The following is an 18648-nucleotide window of genomic DNA, read 5'->3' as shown; positions in this document are numbered from 1 at the left end:
TCCATCTTTAATATTAAGCTACTCAAATGTTTCTATTAACTTCTCTCCACTTCGCCGTATTGACCATGTTTCTGCTCCCACACAATCCCTCACTCCACACAAAGCACTTAACTCCTTAATTATTTTTCCAGAGGTCCGCAGAGGATTATGGTTGTAAAAATTCTAGAGACATCTTGGTTAACCATACCTGAAGATATTGCTATCAAGTGGCATGTTTATGAGTGAGCTAAATAAAAAAAAACCCGAGAGAAAAGTTGGTAAAACAACAATAAAAGCAACCTATTTTGATTTAAAATGGCCACGAAGCATAAGCAGCATTTTTGCAATGGAGTGAATGACGTAACAACGCACCGTGGTGACCTGCTTTAAGAAACAAAATTTAAAAATTATATAGCTGTGCAAATGAGGGCAAAAGAGAGCTTCTGCTAACATTACGTCTTGGTTAACCATACCTGAAGACATTGGTATCAAATGACATATTTACAAGTGGACTGAATTTTTAAGAAGTCGAAGCATAGCTATACTACGCAATTTTACGCGTATTTTACGCGTCATTATGATATTAATATTTACGCGTAACTTCTCGGTCACGGTCAAAACACGGAGAGAATGAGATAAAAGTTGGTAAAACAGTAATAGAAGTAGCCTACTTTACTGTATTTTAAAATGATCACGAAGCATAAGGAGTATTTTATAACCAAGTGAGAATTCTAGAGACGTCTTGGTTAACAATACCTGAAGATATTGATATCAATTGGCATATTTACAGGTGGACTGAATTTAAAAAGAGTCGCAACGCAATTTTACGCGTGTTTTACGCGTCATACAGATACATTTACGCACAGTTTCTCGATCATGATCAAAACAAAGAGAGAACGAAATTAAAGTTGATAAAACAATAATAGGAGCTTTACTTTACTGTATTTCAAAATGATTACGAAGCATAAGGATCATTTTTCAATCGAGTGTACCGACGACTTGCTCTTAACTTAGCAACACTTCCATAACCAGGGACGCCAAAACCTGGGGACTGAGGCTCCTTGGAAATAACATTTCAATGGATACCTAGTCATTGTGGTATATCTAGAAACGTGGAAGTCGATAACATTGCAAAACAGGCAACATATTTCCAACCAAGACCTCTTCAAGTGATACCTCTATCCAGTGCCTTTGCTTCAGTAAAGTCTCATATTACAAACCTATGGATCAACAATTATTGCCTTTCTTCTGAGAAAGAAAAACATTTACAGTCCTTATGAAAGAAACCAAATGGAAATGGGCAAAAACTTGCCCAGACATGTTCAAACATTTTTAACAAGAGCCAGAACAGGTCACATTGTCACACATTTGTACCTACATCGATTCACCTTTCTGACACTCCTACTTGTCTGTGATGTAATAATCGTGATGAAGGTCTGGAACACATTCTTCTATACTGTCCATCCACACAGCTCTGCAATATATATTGATTACACCCCCAACTCTGGCTACTAACAACAGGCATCTATAATGAACACCGATCAAAATACCCCTCATTTCACATGAAAAACAACAACTGAAAAGATTACAGTGGACTATAGTGGACCATATGTTGTTAGCAAACAGCTGGATACATTAAGATCTAATCAGCAGCAAGTTTCAACGCCTGCACCAACCACAGGTCTGAATAAAATTAAAAGAACTTTTTTTAAGATTACTGACAAATTTCCTTGGTTGTATAAAAAAAACCATGAATGTAGATACAGTGTTCTGTAAAATTTGTAAAGAAGTATACGAAAGAAATTTGACAAAATATTCATAAAAAAAAGGAATTGCTGCTTTTATTCAAACTGATTTCTATAATTAGAAAAAAAGCTCTCGAAAAATTTAGAAAACACGAAAGCTCAAATTGTCATCGCCATTCTTTGTCACAACTCAATGCTGGGAATGCTGGAGTTAATGTTTCTTGGTAGCTCCCAGATGCTAAGAGCATGCATGTGGGAAAAGTAGAATTGCTTCTTATAAAAATATTATCTTCCTTACGATACTTGACTGTTCAAGGTCTTCCTATATGTGGTCATACAGACGAAAAAAGTAATTTCAACACCCTGAGAACTGAAGACTGTCATATCCTGAAATTATGACTGAAAGAGGAATAAAATGGATATCGCGTGATATATGCAATGAAATGTTGTCTATTATGAGTAATAGTGTTTCACAACTTATTTCAGCTATCAAATGAGCAGACTATTTTGCACCAATTAATGATGAGACATCTGATATTTCTGTACAAGAGCAGCTCTCATTTTGTTTTAGAATTGTAACCAGTGACATTGAAATTGATGAACTGTTTCTAGGATTCTACTCAACCAGAGACACCCAAGCAGAAACACTTTTTGAAGTAATTAAAGATTTTCTTCTACATTTCGATCTGAAATTAGTTAAAATGTAGAGGTCAGTGTTATGGCGGTGCGTCCAATATGGCTGGTTGGTACGTGGAGGCCTGCAAGCATGTCATTGTTTTGCCCATTCTTATATCTTAGTTGTTCAAGATACTTTGAAAAATATAACAGGTTGCCGAAATGGCCTGAATCTGATTAAAGACATAATTGTTTATGTAAAGCATTCCCCTAAAAGACTCGCCTTCTTTCATTAATTGCAATGGGACAGTGATACATCAATTAATTTGCTGATTATTAGAGATATGGCCCCTTCCTACAAGGATCAATATGCAAAAAGGTCCCACGTTTGGTAATGTCCACGTTAAAAAATATCCATTGTTCAAAAGGTCCAACAGTTGTATGTTCCCGGCCTACAATGTACAACAAACTAAAATGACCTGCGTTTTATAAGGACCATTCTCATAAAATGTCTTTTTTTTGGAGAAGTCGGTATTCAATTACGTCAGGTTTTTAAATGTCCTACGTGTTACCTCTTGCTGTCCTTCGTATCTTATTCAGAAGCTCCCCCACTCGTAACTCTCTGACTTTTGGAGGATGCAAATAGTTTTCTGTACCATCTTTTATGACTCTAAGATTTCCCAAATCTGAATTAGTTGTACATCTCGCATTATAGTTCTTCCGATCAAAATATCTATAATATTTTCTATCACCTTTTCGATTGTCTTTGATGATAATGGTACAGATTATCGTGGTGTAATAACTTTGATTTGTTGTTTTTTTTAACTAGAGATAATTTGAGCCATTCTGACATTCTACATTTCAATGATATCGCAACGATAAACGATTATTATTGAAAACATTATTACATGCGATGTAATTAAGTTTGTGAAACATTTAGTTGAAAGACTTTTTAATGGTTTGACCAATATTATGTGGGACAATAAATTTGGGACTGTTTGACCTGTGAGCCTTTCAGCTATGTGGGACATTTTTGTTTTGGTCCTTTTCATTATGTTGACCCTATTATGTGAGACTTTTTGGGTTGGGTCGTTCTTGGTTGGATATTATGTTAGTGGGGACATTTTTTGATGACCTTTTTCTCTTGAAAGCAATTTGCTGCCATTTTTTCCAATAAGGTGGGCAGTTCATTATGCTTCTCTTCGTTTGTGTTTCTGCAATTACCATGAGCTCTCTGAATTTATGTTGGAAAAATCTATAACTGACACATCAGATGCATGGACTACAGCTTATGGTTTCTACCTACAAATAAACAATTTTGATTTCTTTTTTACCTAGGATTGCTAATCAGATTGTTTTTTCACATTGATTCTGTAAATACAGCGTTGCGTTATGCTTTCAAGAAGCTCTGGATATGATTTCAACATTAAAACTCACTTTACAAGATTTTGGAAAAGAGTCTACTTTTGACGCATTCTGGAGAAGCCTGGAGGAAAAGGCTAACGAACTTGAAATTCCAGAACCTGCTCTTCCTCGTCGAAAGAAAATCTCAAAGCGAATATACGAAGGTGGTGAAAGGCACAATTATCAAGGTCCTAAACAGATCTACCGCCAACACTGTTTTGAAGCTATTGAGACTACAATGCAGTATTTAGAATCAAGGTATGATAGTAAAGTAAGAAGTTTCCTGAGACATTGTGAACACTATATAAATGGTGAAACAAGTGACATCAGTGTTATAGTTGATTTCTATAAGGATGACATAGATACAGAACGGTTGAAATTGCATCGTGATGTGCTACTAGATATACATCAAGCAGAAGTCAACTCATTAACTTTTAAAAGTTTTGACTGTGTTCTTGATTTTTGAAGGGGAAAAACTACCTTCTATGTTACCAGAACTCGTCAAGTTTATTCGATTATTTTTGATAATACCAACCATTACATGTACGACAGAGAGATCAGTTTCTTCTCTAAGGCGTCTGAAGTCATAATACCTGCGATCTACAATGGAACAAATACGTCTCAATGCCGTAGCAATTTTAAATTGTCATCAACATCTTTCTTGCTAATGGACTGAATCTTGATGATGTGGCTGACGAATTCATAATGCACAAGGAAATCCACAGGCAAACGTTTGCAGTGAAGAAGTGGTGAGACCAGTCTACTCCTCTTAAGGATAATGCAAAAACGTAACATGGAAGCCATTAAGGTACATATAAGCCCAGATCACATATACAACAGAATGCTCAGCCTTAGAGGCTTTGACGACAACAACTTTGATCAATTTCACTATGGTGCCATCTAGCTACTGCATAAGAAGCCACGTTATAACTCTCATTTGAATTGTATGGAGCAACTGAACTTCCATCTAGCGGTCGTTCCCAATCAACGATGGCGATCCTGGTGGTTGTGCTCTTCCACAGGTTACCGTTTTTAACATGGAGATGGCCAGTCTGTTATATATGTGATCAGGGATATAAGTTTAAGCCTACACTTAACATAAATGTTCGATGCAAACTGTCAAAGCATTTAATATAAAAAATTAATAACATTAATTCTAATTTCAATCTTTGGACAGGAAGTAATGATTAATTATATATTTTTTATAGGTCGTAATATTTTGAATTATCATATGCAGTATATTAAGTGTAATGTGTTTTGACTGATAACTCATAATTTTGTAATTTAAATTTTCAGTTATTGAGCCCCCGAGCCCCCCCCCTTTTCTTTGTTCCGGTGCCTCTGTCCATAACGTAACAATACACCATGGTGACACCACTTTCACGCCACTCTGACGAGACAAACGATTGCGAGTTAAGTGGAAGGGATAATAACATTTCAAAATGTAACACCATTCGTCTCATTATGGATATTTTTATAAAGGAACTTCACTCTGACAAGAGCAACTGACTCTGATTGGTAAAACAAATATTATTAATACACTTATTTCTGTTTTAGGTAAATAACATCTTGGATATTTTGGGCCTTGAAAGTGTAAAACATTCACTTGTAAAGAATCTATCAGGTGGTGAAAAGAAGAGATTATCAATTGGATGTGAGCTTTTAACTAATCCTCCTGCCATGTTTTTTGATGAACCAACCAGGTAAGGTCATTTTAGTTTACAAACATACATTCAATTATAGAATGAATAATTTATATATTAGGCATGCTTTCAAATTTGTTCATTTTATTTCTAGCTGTATACAGAGCTTTCAATTTAAACATTCGCCGTTTACACTCAGATTTGCTTGTCGGCTAACCTGCCAGAGGACGACTGAGGACAGGAAATGATTACATTACGATCGTTCTGTATGCCGTTCGAGCAGGATGAAGCATTTAACAGTTGAACAATGCGCAATTCCTTGGAAAGTGTATTTTGAATACGATTTCTCTTGCAGTTCTCAAAGTAAGTTTATTCTAAGACTGTGCAGTTAGAACCCCCTAAAGACGTAGAATGCTGAATTTGCAGTGAAAGACCTTCCCTTAGGCAGAAAACTATGAATGAATGACTGAATGAATGGACGAACGAACGAACGAATGGACGGACGGACGAACGAACGAATGGACGGACGAACGAACGAATGGACGAACGAACGAACGAATGAATGAAGGGACGAACGAATGCATGAATGAATGAACGAATGAATGAAGGGACGAACGAAGGCATGAATGAACGAACGAATGAATGAAGGGACGAACGAATGCATGAATGAATGAAGGGACGAACGAATGCATGAATGAATGAAGGGACGAACGAATGCATGAATGAATGAACGAATGAATGAAGGGACGAACGAATGCATGAATGAATGAACGAATGAATGAAGGGACGAACGAATGCATGAATGAATGAACGAATGAATGAAGGGACGAACGAATGCATGAATGAATGAAGGGACGAACGAATGCATGAATGAATGAACGAATGAATGAAGGGACGAACGAATGCATGAATGAATGAACGAATGAATGAAGGGACGAACGAAGGCATGAATGAACGAACGAATGAATGAAGGGACGAACGAATGCATGAATGAATGAACGAATGAATGAAGAGACGAACGAATGAACGAACGAATGAATGAATGAACGAATGGATGAAGGAATGAATGAATGAACGAGTGAATGAAATGGAATGAAATGAAAGAATGAAGGGACGAATGAATGAATGAATGAATGCATGAATGAAGGGACGAACGAATGCATGAATGAATGAACGAATGAATGAAGGGACGAACGAATGAACGAACGAATGAATGAATGAACGAATGAATGAAGGAATGAATTAATGAACGAGTGAATGAAATGGAATGAAATGAAAGAATGAAGGGACGAATGAATGAATGAATGAATGAATGAATGAATGAATGAATGCATGAATGAAGGGACGAACGAATGCATGAATGAATGAACGAATGCATGAATGAATGAACGAATGAATGAAGCGACGAACGAATGCATGAATGAATGAACGAATGAATGAAGGAACGAACGAATGAATGAACGAATGAATGAATGAATGAATGAACGAATGAATGAAGGGATGAATGAATGAATGAATGAACGAGTGAATGAAGGGATGAATGAATGAATGAACGAATGAATGAAGGGAACGAATGCATGAATGAATGAACGAATGAATGAAGGGACGAACAAATGAATGAACGAATGAATGAATGAACGGGTGAATGAAATGGAATGAAATGGAATGAAATGAATGAATGAATGAATGAATGAATGAATGAACGTTCGATCGATCAATCGATCTTTCACTGTTCCCCAAAGATAAAAGTCACTGGGGTTACGTCGGAGAAATGAGGAGCTACACATTCCTACAGATAATTCTATTCTCGAACATTGTATCAAGCTCGTCCATGTAATAGTCGGATGTTTGTGCTGTTGTAGAATATTGTTGGAAAGAGGCAAAAAGTACGCTTCCTCTCCGTTTGTAACAAGAAGACGACATTAATCTAAATGGAGAAAGAAATGGTTGATTATTTAGACGAGGTGTAGCTACTTCTGAGACTGATATGTAGGCCTACATCTATTATCAACAGTGTTAGGAAGTTCGTATCAAAACATTGCTTTCAGCTTGAGTGCAACAGGCATACTCGTATAGGTCTATTGCACTAGCGTAGTCCTACTATACTCTGTTCATATAAAAACTCACAGTATATCCGCAACTAATGATGGGCGACTTGAGATAGTAGCCTACATTACAATAATATGCACAGTAGAGAAACAGTTTAATTACGCAGTGTAGTTGTGCAATTCAGGCTAATGAACGGTTTTTCAACGTGACAGAAGTTAAATCCTCCAATTACATAAAGTTGAATGCAACACTTCAAGAATTTGCTGGTACTCAAAGTAAGAAATGAAAAAACACTTTACTGGAAGTTAGTTGGTTAAGTTAGGTTAGGTTAGGTTAGGTTAGCTTAGGTTAGGTTAGGTTAGGTTAGGTTAGGTTAGGTTAGGTTAGGTCAAGTCAGGTCAAGTCAAGTCAGTAGGGTTTTATATGGCGCGTCAGTTACTGGAAATTATGTAGGCAATGTGAAACTTTAATCAGCGAAACGAATAATAGTTCAGGAACACTGTGCTATGAAAAATCACATGGAATATCTATCTTTACATGAGAAATACAGCAATGAAGGGAAATCGTTTTCTTCAAAACCTGAGTCAAGTATGTATAATTATTTTTGATATATCTATATTGGTATGTTGCAATGTCCCTTCAGACAACTGAGTTGTCTATAAAAATCATTTTACTGCAGTCAAAAAATGTGAAAATGACTGAAACCGTGAGATATGTGGAAGAACAATAGACTATCGTTCAAGTATATTTACCAATCCGCAGAAATCCCAATAATCATTAAAGCAAATATGAAGAATATCCTTGAAAAAATTTGGGGTTTTAATATAATGTGCCACATACGAGATGCACTATTAGTTTCACAAAGATATTGTTCACTTGATATAGACTAGTAAAAAATACTGTATCATATTTTAGATTTAGTTGTCTTGTGACGTAGAAGGAACATTTATGTGCAAATAGTTTTTTTCTGAATATAGAAGTATTTCTTTTGATAAACTGAAAATGTACATTATTATTATTGTAACAAGTCTAGAGACATATCATCACTGTGTATTTGAGTTCTTATTTTTATACTGAAAATTACGAAGGTTCTAATTGACAATTAGTGTCTTTTTATTTTATTTGCTTAGTGTGTTTCTTGTTCTAATGCCATGGACCATTGTCACAAAGACAAGTTTGGTTACCACCCGACTGTACGTGTTTTGTTGTGCTGGTTTGTTGACGTTTAGAGCTGCCTGACTACTGTTCGTTGGGTAGAGATATAGTCCAAGCTCACACAACATAATAGTTTTGGTACCAACTTCCTAGCTCTGATTCTCAGACAGTACATCTCACTTGCCGGTATGTGTCAGAGGAAGAACAATAAATTGTTTATGCGAGATCGTGCGTATTTGCTTGTTTTCCGCACAGAACCAATACGCGGTAAGTGTGAAATACCACATTCAGTATTCCCAACGTAACACACATCACAATTTCCCTCTTCTTACCGCTTAAGCGCGACATTCATTTTGCTGCTTTAGGCTTTTAACATATTATTTTTAGAGACGTTTAACATAGTAATAATTATAAATTGGAAACTTACCACTGCAATTTCACCTAAATTGCAATGTTAATTATTGTTTTTAAATATTTGCAAAAATTAAGTAAAGTCTACTACTCCACGAAACTTATTGCATTCCTGATACAAGTAACATTAAGGAAGCCGTGAAAAAATCGACGAGATTCCAGATGCCGATGTTATTACTACAATATGTTATATAAATAATATTGTTAAAATATTAAAATGAAAAATAAATCATTACATAACCTTACCGTTTGTTTTAAGTTCGCATTTATAGACTGGGGGGGGGGGGAAAGGACAGACGTATATCACGGCCTGCTGGAGTATAGTAAACACAGAAAACATTTTACAGCAACAATGTTGAAGAGAGATATTTTGGTGTTCCGAAGTTGGCGTCATTAAACAGACACCAACATGGAGATTTCATTGCAACTAATTAGAAATTCGTCTTTCAGGTATGTAATAAACGATCTTCCAACTACGTTTCGCTTTTTCAATCTTTTCCTCGACCATGAAAACGTCAACATACCGCTCTTGTAACGTATATTACTATTGTATACATCTGAAGTCTGACTAGTGTAAAATGCTACTAGTCAGAGATGTATGCAGTTATTAGGGGAAAAGGAACTGGACACCCTATCCAATTAGCTTCTGGCTTAGTTGTCTCATGAATGCCTTATTGGTATCACTTATGAGGTCCAGACCTGTCTTCGGACAGTTGACTAAACAACAACAATAAAAACGAAGTGTAGATTAAACTTTTTTTCATTCTGGTGATGAAAAACAGCGTCCAGGAAAACCGCCTACATTTATCAAAGGAAATTGCGAAGAGTGATGCACCATTTCTTAAGCAGACGCCAAAAATATTTGGAACATGAAGGCAAACAGTTTCAGAATCATCTCTGTTAATTATAGCAAAATATAATGAAAATTGACCAACGCAGCGAGCGCGATACTGACGCAGCACCTTCTGACATGAGTACTGAGGCCGCTGAAGTGAGTAGTGGCGGAGCAGATGGCAACCAAGGCCTCATCCGAGGAGTACGAGTTCAGCCAGCAGCATCGTGGGGTCCAGAAACCAAAGAAACATAACTGAGTTCGTGCAAATCAATACAAACGCCGTTCGTCGGATCTAAATGTATTCACGCTAAAACTTTGTGGTTGTGTCCAACCTACCCATTTTTTTTATCACCATCAATGAAAAAATACCAATCTATAATCTTTTCGATGTAAGAAAATCCTAATATAAACAATAGCACGTGACTGAGGTGAGGCTTCATTGGCCGCTGTTTGGCGCCATAGATTCTCAGTACGTGTTCCCGCCTACTGTTGTACATTCTATTTTTATTTATTTTATTGGGTTATTTTACGACGATGTATCAAAATCTAGGTTATTTAGCGTCTGAATGAAATGAAGGTGATAACGCCGGTGAAATGAGTCCGGGGTCCAGCACCGAAAGTTACCCAGCATTTGCTCGTATTGGGTTGAGGGAAAACCCCGGAAAAAACCTCAACCAGGTAACTTGCCCCGACCGGGATTCGAACCCGGGCCACCTGGTTTCGCAGCCAGACGCGCTGACCGTCACTCCACAGATGTGGATTGTACATTCTGTTTCATGTTAAACATTTCCCGTTACTCATCAAGTAGGCCTAACCTCACTACTGTATCGTTTGCTTAGGAAACATATACTTTATAATTACTGTAATTAAATTATTTTAATCTTAGGTGTAAGGTCAATCGCTGCCGGACAAAGAACGTCGGCAGGATTTATGGTGAGACGGTCCACAACAGCGTTAGTTATCCCTTCCAGCTGGAAAATGCGGTCTGATTGACTTGTTCTGAGTAGATATCATTGGATTCAACTCACTTAACTTTTATATACATTTAAGACTATTTGTTTTTCTATGCTTTTGAGAGGGTTTCCACTCATGTTTAATAACCACACACACCGAGGATGCAGAAGCCATACTTCAGTACCACGTGCTTACGTGAACAACTACGAGCTCAAGTGACGCCAGCTTGTTAAAAGAACAGACTACCTCGGTATTACTGTTGGTATTCATCCGCGTTCATAGTACGTAACAAAATATAAAAGTAACATTTCTTTTACATAACGTTTTACATATGAGTAAAGTTACATATTTCATCGTATTTAACAACTAGAATTCAATTTTTTATTTTCAAATAATACAAGATTATGGTTTCCAAATACGAACTATATTTTCCTGCGTCATGTGAGTGCTTCTACTCGGAGCCAATCACGGGTATGACAGCCCCGTGCTTATGTTTACATTAGGATTTTTCTTACAGCGAAAACAGTATATACTATCTCGTCTAAAGAAGGAAGACTGTTTCATAATTTTCTTTCTTTTAATTTGGGGAGTAAATTGTTTTTCAACTGCTTACATATAGTAATATTTTACATTAATCGTTCGGGTTTGCTGAATCACCGGTATTGCTCTGTCTCCATAAACAGCATGTGGGAGCGCACCCGCTGATAGCTTAAGTTGCCACTTTTCGGCCGGGATATAAATTGACCACACGGTATTCCACGTGTGTCATTCCCAGTTGAATTGACTCGCATATACTGGTCACGAACACAAGCCAACCAATATACTAAGTTAGGAGAAATTGCAGTACACAGACAATGGAGAGAAATATACATTTCGTTCCATAATGTCTGACAGAGGAGGAGAGAAATATAATTGCTATTCAACCTATGACAGAAGTCTCATTCCACGCTTGTCTTCACGTTGGGCGGGGGTGAAACGCTTCAGATCGTCCCACTCCAAGTCGAGCGTGGGTAATTACGTCTCTCTCCCTCTGCCGGCAATGTTTACATCTCCTGTCACACATTATGGAACGAAGTAAAGAGAGGTTATTTACTGAAGGACAGTTGTTCGAAATTAATAACGCCTATTTCCTTGAATTGTTGAAATTGATTCCTTGTAGCTTCGTGTTGCTTTCCTGTACTTCGTAAGCAGCAAAAGTGAATGAAAGTGGAGTCGGATCATCAAAACTCTTCTACTGTATTTTAATCGAGTTATTGATTCATTTATACGAAACTTTTTCAGTGGGTTGGATAGTGTATCATCTCTACAAGTGATTTCACACCTGAAATCTCTCGCTCAGTCTGGTAGAACTGTGATCTGCTCCATTCATCAACCGAGTTCACAACTGTTAGAGGTATTCGATGATATCTATCTCTTAGCTGGAGGACAATGTCTCTATAGTGGACCACTTGATGACATGATAAATGTGTTCAAAGAAGTTGGTTTTACCTGTTCGATGTATTACAACAGAGCAGATTTTGGTAGGTAATATTACGTGTAAATTATCATTTTATATAATCTCATTGTCTATTTAGCATTTCTATTTTTCTGGCTTACATTAGGCCTATGAGTTTGAACTCAAATGATCTCTGAGTAATGTATTATTGCGTCTTAATGTAGCCTATATGCTATATGTATAGGATAATTAAATAATTACTTTTTCATTCATTCATTTATTATATTTCATAGATCTTATATGAGTAATGAAGCTGTAAGATGTGGAACAAGTCAAAATTTTACAATATTACAATTTTTACAAATTTTTACAATTTTTACAATATTTTACAGTTTTTACAGTTTTACAATTTCGTAATTTTCTACAATTTTTTACAATTTTCTGCAATTTTTTACAATATTTTGACGAGATGTAGTGAGATGAGTTGAGGTCAGAGGAATCGCCAAAAGATTACCCGGGATTTGCCTTTTGGTTGGGGAAAACCTCGGAAAAAACCCAACCAGGTAATCAGATCAAAGGGGTGAGATGAAGTGATGCTGAGGACTCGCCATAGACCATCCGGCTTCAGTCCCACGGCTGGGGAAAACCTCGGAAGAAACCATTCAATGAGACCAAAGAGGAATCCAACCCAAGCCCGAACGCACTCCGGATCAGCAGCCCAGCGAGTCTGTCGACTGAGCTATATCAATGGCTCTACTAAAAATATACAATACATAGCCAATCAGATTATTAAATTTACAAACGCAAACGATCATTCATCAGTTGAGCTACATGTATAATACAAAACAAGTTAATCCAATTTAAGTCATAAACAATTCAATCAGTTGTGATATACAGAAATTGATAATACATATCATGCAAACTACTTCAAATTACAAACACAATTTATCAATAGAGCTATACAGATTACTATTCAATTTAAAGCATATACAATTCATCGGCCAAAACTATACAAACATATACAGTACAAAGTAAGCAGATTAATTCAATTTACAAGCATACTTTCATTAAGCTATACAAATTTGTACAATTAATATCAAGTAGATTAATTCAATTTATAATCCTAAACAATTCATCAGTAGAGCTATACAGACTACTATACAATTTACAGCATATACAATTCATCAATTGAGCTATACAGACTACTATTCAATTTACAGCATATACAATTCATCAATTGAGCTATACAGACTACTATTCAATTTACAGCATATACAATTCATCAGTAGAGCTATACAGACTACTATTCAATTTACAGCATATACAATTCATCAATTGAGCTATACAGACTACTATTCAATTTACAGCATATACAATTCATCAATTGAGCTATACAGACTACTATTCAATTTACAGCATATACAATTCATCAGTAGAGCTATACAGACTACTATACAATTTACAGCATATACAATTCATCAATTGAGCTATACAGACTGCTATTCAATTTACAGCATATACAATTCATCAATTGAGCTATACAGACTACTATTCAATTTACAGCATATACAATTCATCAGTAGAGCTATAGGGTGCTATGCATAGACATTTCGCTAGCCCGTGCTACAAGCGTGCTAAACTAGCCCCGGCTATCGACTGATTACTTGTACAGGATGAATACAAAAAACGTTAGTTCGCTGATCATCCACCAGAAGCCCGCGCTAAGAATGTCTATGAATATGGCCCATACAGACTAATATTCATTTTAAAAGCATATGCAATTCATCAGCCAAGCTATACAAACATATACAATCAAATTAATTCAATTTACAAACTTATTTTCGTTAAGCTATACAAAATTGTACAATTCATATGAAGTAGATTAATTCAATTTAGCCTATAAGCTTAAACAATTCATCAGTTGACCTATACAGTCTACTATTCAATTTACAGCACATACAATTCATCAGTTATGCTAAATAAAAATATACAATGCATAGTAAACAGATTAAGTCAACATTTAATATGTAATATCTCACACAATAATAGAGATAATTGAATAAAATTTTCAGGGGATATTCTCACGTTATACACCAATAATTCTGTAAGAAGAAATTGTCAAATTGGAAATTGAAGAATAAGTTAAAATAGACGTGCAGTTTTTCTTTCTGTTCATTAATATGCAAAATAAAAATATAAATATAAAAATTGAAATTTCTAAAAATCACCAAACAAAATTGATTAGCAATCTTTTAGCTTTCATTTAAGGCGAGATTTGTAATTCTGTTAGGCCTATAGGCCTACTCTTGAGAGCAGATATCCTATAATTTTCTTTATAATAGGCCCTACTGATTTTTTTTTGCATTTTTTATATCTGTGACTGTAATACCATAAAGGGCAAAAGTAAAAATGTTGTATTTAAAATGCTTCATACATTGATATGAAACTATGTTAGGGAAATAGAGGCTCTACTTAAAATAATACTATAAAAGAGATTTCCTGTTGGTCCTTCCCCTTAAAATGGTAGGAGATTATTCTCTTAATTTGCATACACCTCAAATCGCGCAACGGGTATAAGCAGGACATGGGAAAATTTTCTGAAAATCTGGAATGACCTGCTATATCGGGATAACTGGTAACCCTACGTCACACCCCAAACTCGGCATTTTCCGTTCTACGCCTCGCATACACAGTTATCGCGAAATCGGTTGTAGTTTCTATGAAATGGTAGTATAAAATTAATTTTCCACAGTATTTTATGGCATAGTAGGCTGTAGAAATCACTGACAACGCCATTTAAGAAATTATTTTCTTTAATCAAATGACGACGAATCTCAACATTGCGTCATTCACCCAATCGTTTCCCTTCAAGAGGGCTATTGAGGGCTCCCTCTAAAAGTAACGCGTCATAAGTGTAGATCTTTTTACCATCGTAGCGTTACCGTCAGTGCACCATGGTAGGAAATGTACATATCATCGCTTCATGACGATTCATTTCAATTATTCTTTTCTTTGTCTTAGGTAAGTTGAGATCATAAACTAGATTGTAAATATGAAAACTAAAGGTAAGCGTTCACTATGTCATATCGCACTCCTCGTACGAATCGCACGCAACGGATATTTTAAGTGCAGTGCTTTCACTGTAACTCCTCTACTTCATCGCCTCATCGGATTCTTATCAGCTGTTTAAAACATGACGCCGTACGATATTGACATTGCTGAAAACAGAGGAGTTTGATGTTAGTTATGAGTGTTAGCGAATAAGAATTTGTAATTGTTTCATGCGTCTTAATTGAAGAGGAAGAAACGAAAGAGATATTGGTTACATAATATATATGTAAGAAACGACTTGATTACTGTAATGGGAACGCCTCAAATTATATAATTCTTCGCAATTTTCTACAAGCGAAATAAGTTTTCCGTCTGCCATTTTGGCGCGACACTGAATATGGCACAAGAGGACTTAATATAGCCCTCTTGATATGACACAACATAATAGTAACAGTTGAGCAATTAAAATTGACTTATTAAAGAAGGCCATGATCGCATGCATAGGAAAAGTTGCTCATCCGAGAAACGTGGCCGTATTTGCCGAGAGCCGATGCGTGCGATACGATGTAGTGAACGCGGTTACATAACAATTACAGTAAAGATTGTCATTTTCCGATCCGTGTGATTTGTCCGATGGGTGCGATACGATGTAGTGAACGCTTACCTTAATGCTACATAATTTGTATATAATCCAGTTTAATTCAATGTGTTTAACGCCTTCCCATTGGAAATAGGCTACCGGTACTCTTATTATTCGCACCTTGATTTTATCTGCTTAACATAGGCCTAATGTTTTTTAAACTAAGTATTCAATATGTATAAAAACGGTTGCAGTATTATTCAATGTGCATTTATCCTGAAGAATTTAAAAACTGTGATTGTTTTCAGCACTTGAAATAGCAAGTATGAAAGACCATCCTGGTGTTGAGAAATTAATAGGCCTAACAAAGTTCAGCTCTGAATTACAAACTTCATTCAGTTCAAATAAGATGGATGAAACTGCCTGCAAAGAGGAAAGTAAGTATAGGCTACACATAACTGACAGGAGTGAATAAAGTTACACTGCAATTATCAGTTTATCACAGCTAAAAAACATTACTAAACATTATATGTGTAAGATGCAAGCGCATTAATGTTACATTCACTACAAAAAGATTGAATTACAGATCGCGGTAAATAAGACTTACGGCACACTACTGAATATTCAATATGGAGATAACTTAGCGAAAAAGTCAAACGTGAAACGTTTGCGCAATTTTCAGCTACTTTTTCCTGAAGCTACCTGACCACCCAAGCAATAATATGTCCTTGACTTGTTTAAGAAGTGGCGTGAAACTGGATAAGTTTGAAATCAAGTATTCAAGACGTTTAGCGCAGGGTTTATGTCGCTATGATCTCTCTTGTGAAGACTCAAAATGCCTACGTTTTATCTCTGTTCACATTTACAGAGTGAACAGTGAGTATGGAATATTGTTAATAACTTCTTAAATTTTAATTTTATACAAAAAAAAATGTGTTATACAAAAATTGGTGGAGATAAACCATACAATATTATGCCAATATTCGAAAATAGTTATTCAGACATACAGGTTGTGACAGTAAACTAATTTATTTTAAATAGCATCCTATATTAAAATTTACATACTCCGAATCTCCATAAAATTTTACGGAAATTATGAATGCGTAAAATTTTTACCCATTCACTCGTTTCATGTCTTTTAACAATTTATTAAGCTTGTTTCGTAGACTTCAAATTTGAGACAAATAAGTATGTAGGCTATGTAAAATCATGTTGAGTAGGCCATAAAACTAAACAAAACACTATGACTAACCAAACTTAATCACAGATGCTTAAAATGAGAACCATTCACAGCCACTGGTACCTAAACCGAGTCTACATTCATAAGAATTTTTGGCCTTGACACTTACTCGTAGAATAATAGGTATACAAGTCCTTATTGAAAGTCAAATTTTTTCAGCGATCAGTGGCGGTTTCTGAGACTAATAAACGTACACGGAAATGTCTGATTTTTATGTTTGTTTTCGTTCATATATAACAGGTGTTTCAGACCACCTATATCAGCCTTTTTTCTCGAAAACTATGTGATACTGGTTGTTCATAAAAATTTTTTATAACCAACACCTATGTAAAGAATCGATTGGTGGTAGTACCATTTCCCGTAACAAACCGGAAGTAGCGCTACCTGTGGTTAATTTCGAAATTTCAAATGAGAACATGAGTCACTGAAGGTACCATTGGAAACTACTTTTAAAAAGAAACGACTTTCATTCAAACTTTTTTTTTCAAACTTTTATTGTTTACTCACAAAACAACAAAAATGGTATCTTCTGAGAAATGTATGTTATTTATGTACGTACACTCTTCATAGCAAGTGTTCAAAATGTACGCCACCCTGTGCTAAACAATGTTCTGATCCATTCTGATCACCTCCTAACATCCGTGATTGCACTTCAGCACAGCTGAGAGACCCACAGACTTCTCTAATTCTTTGTTTCATGTTCCTCTAGTTGTAGGACGCACTTTGTAGAACATGTCTTTCAGGGCTTTACTATAGCATTTTCCAGGTTTGAGCATTTAGACATCGATCTTTCTTGTTTCATGCAGTGTAAAGCTGTCAAAAGAAAAAGTGACTGCTCTCTAGAAGCTATGTTCCCTTCGGGTATCTTCGCTACAATTCTGAGACAGGCGATATTACATGTTGTTGGACCACGTGGCCTGATGTCTACAAATTGTAATTGAAGTGTTCTGTATGTTACTATTATAGCGAAATGGTAGTGGTAGCGTCCTGGGCTGGTGTTAATGAGGTTCTGTGTTCGAACACAACTTTATGCTTTTTATTTCTTTTTTTTTTTAAAGAGAGAGAAAATATACTTTCGCCTGTCTCTTTTATGACTGTTTTAATAATTAACATCAAGTTCATGAATGTATCATGCCATGACTTTATCATTATCATTCCAAACCTAACATAAAATTTATATTATTTATATCGCTAAAGAACGATAACGATAACTTGAATATTATTGATATCGCTAAAGAATGATAACAGAATATAAATGATAACTTGAATATTATTTATATCGCTAACGAATGATAACAAAATAAAATGATAACTTGAACAAGGCATGAACTCACAACCTTCGAATCACTCTACCGCTGTTCTACGACACAGAGATATCGAATGACTCCTGCTTAAACATAGTAGTTCTGAAACTGCTTCAAGTGCGATTTTACAATCGAATGCCTCGTGTAACATCACCGTGAAAGTAAGTGGACTTAGGATATATTCACTGTTCACGAGTGCGGCCACTTTTTTTTTTTTTTTTTTTTTTTACATCTGTACATATTACAAC

The 18648-nt window shown here is 35.8% G+C and overlaps 1 protein-coding gene across 2 annotated transcripts in view; it reads left to right on the top strand.

Moving 5' to 3' along the window:
• Nucleotides 1–18648, top strand: part of LOC138703122 (ATP-binding cassette sub-family G member 4-like) — a 118840-nt gene that overhangs the window by 73315 nt on the left and 26877 nt on the right. For both annotated transcript variants that reach the window (XR_011332974.1, XM_069830718.1), the window contains exons 4-6: nucleotides 5301–5446; nucleotides 12072–12310; nucleotides 16165–16293. Coding sequence is in view for 1 of the 2 variants with exons in the window: in XM_069830718.1 (XP_069686819.1) it covers nucleotides 5301–5446; nucleotides 12072–12310; nucleotides 16165–16293 (514 nt within the window). In the remaining variant the exon portion in view is untranslated. The remainder of the gene's footprint in view (nucleotides 1–5300; nucleotides 5447–12071; nucleotides 12311–16164; nucleotides 16294–18648) is intronic.

This window comes from Periplaneta americana, chromosome 7 (genome assembly GCF_040183065.1).
Source record: "Periplaneta americana isolate PAMFEO1 chromosome 7, P.americana_PAMFEO1_priV1, whole genome shotgun sequence".
Taxonomy (NCBI): Eukaryota; Metazoa; Arthropoda; class Insecta; order Blattodea; family Blattidae; genus Periplaneta; species Periplaneta americana.
The sequence above is the reverse complement of the archived record's forward strand: the minus strand, read 5'-3'. Positions and strand labels throughout refer to the sequence as shown.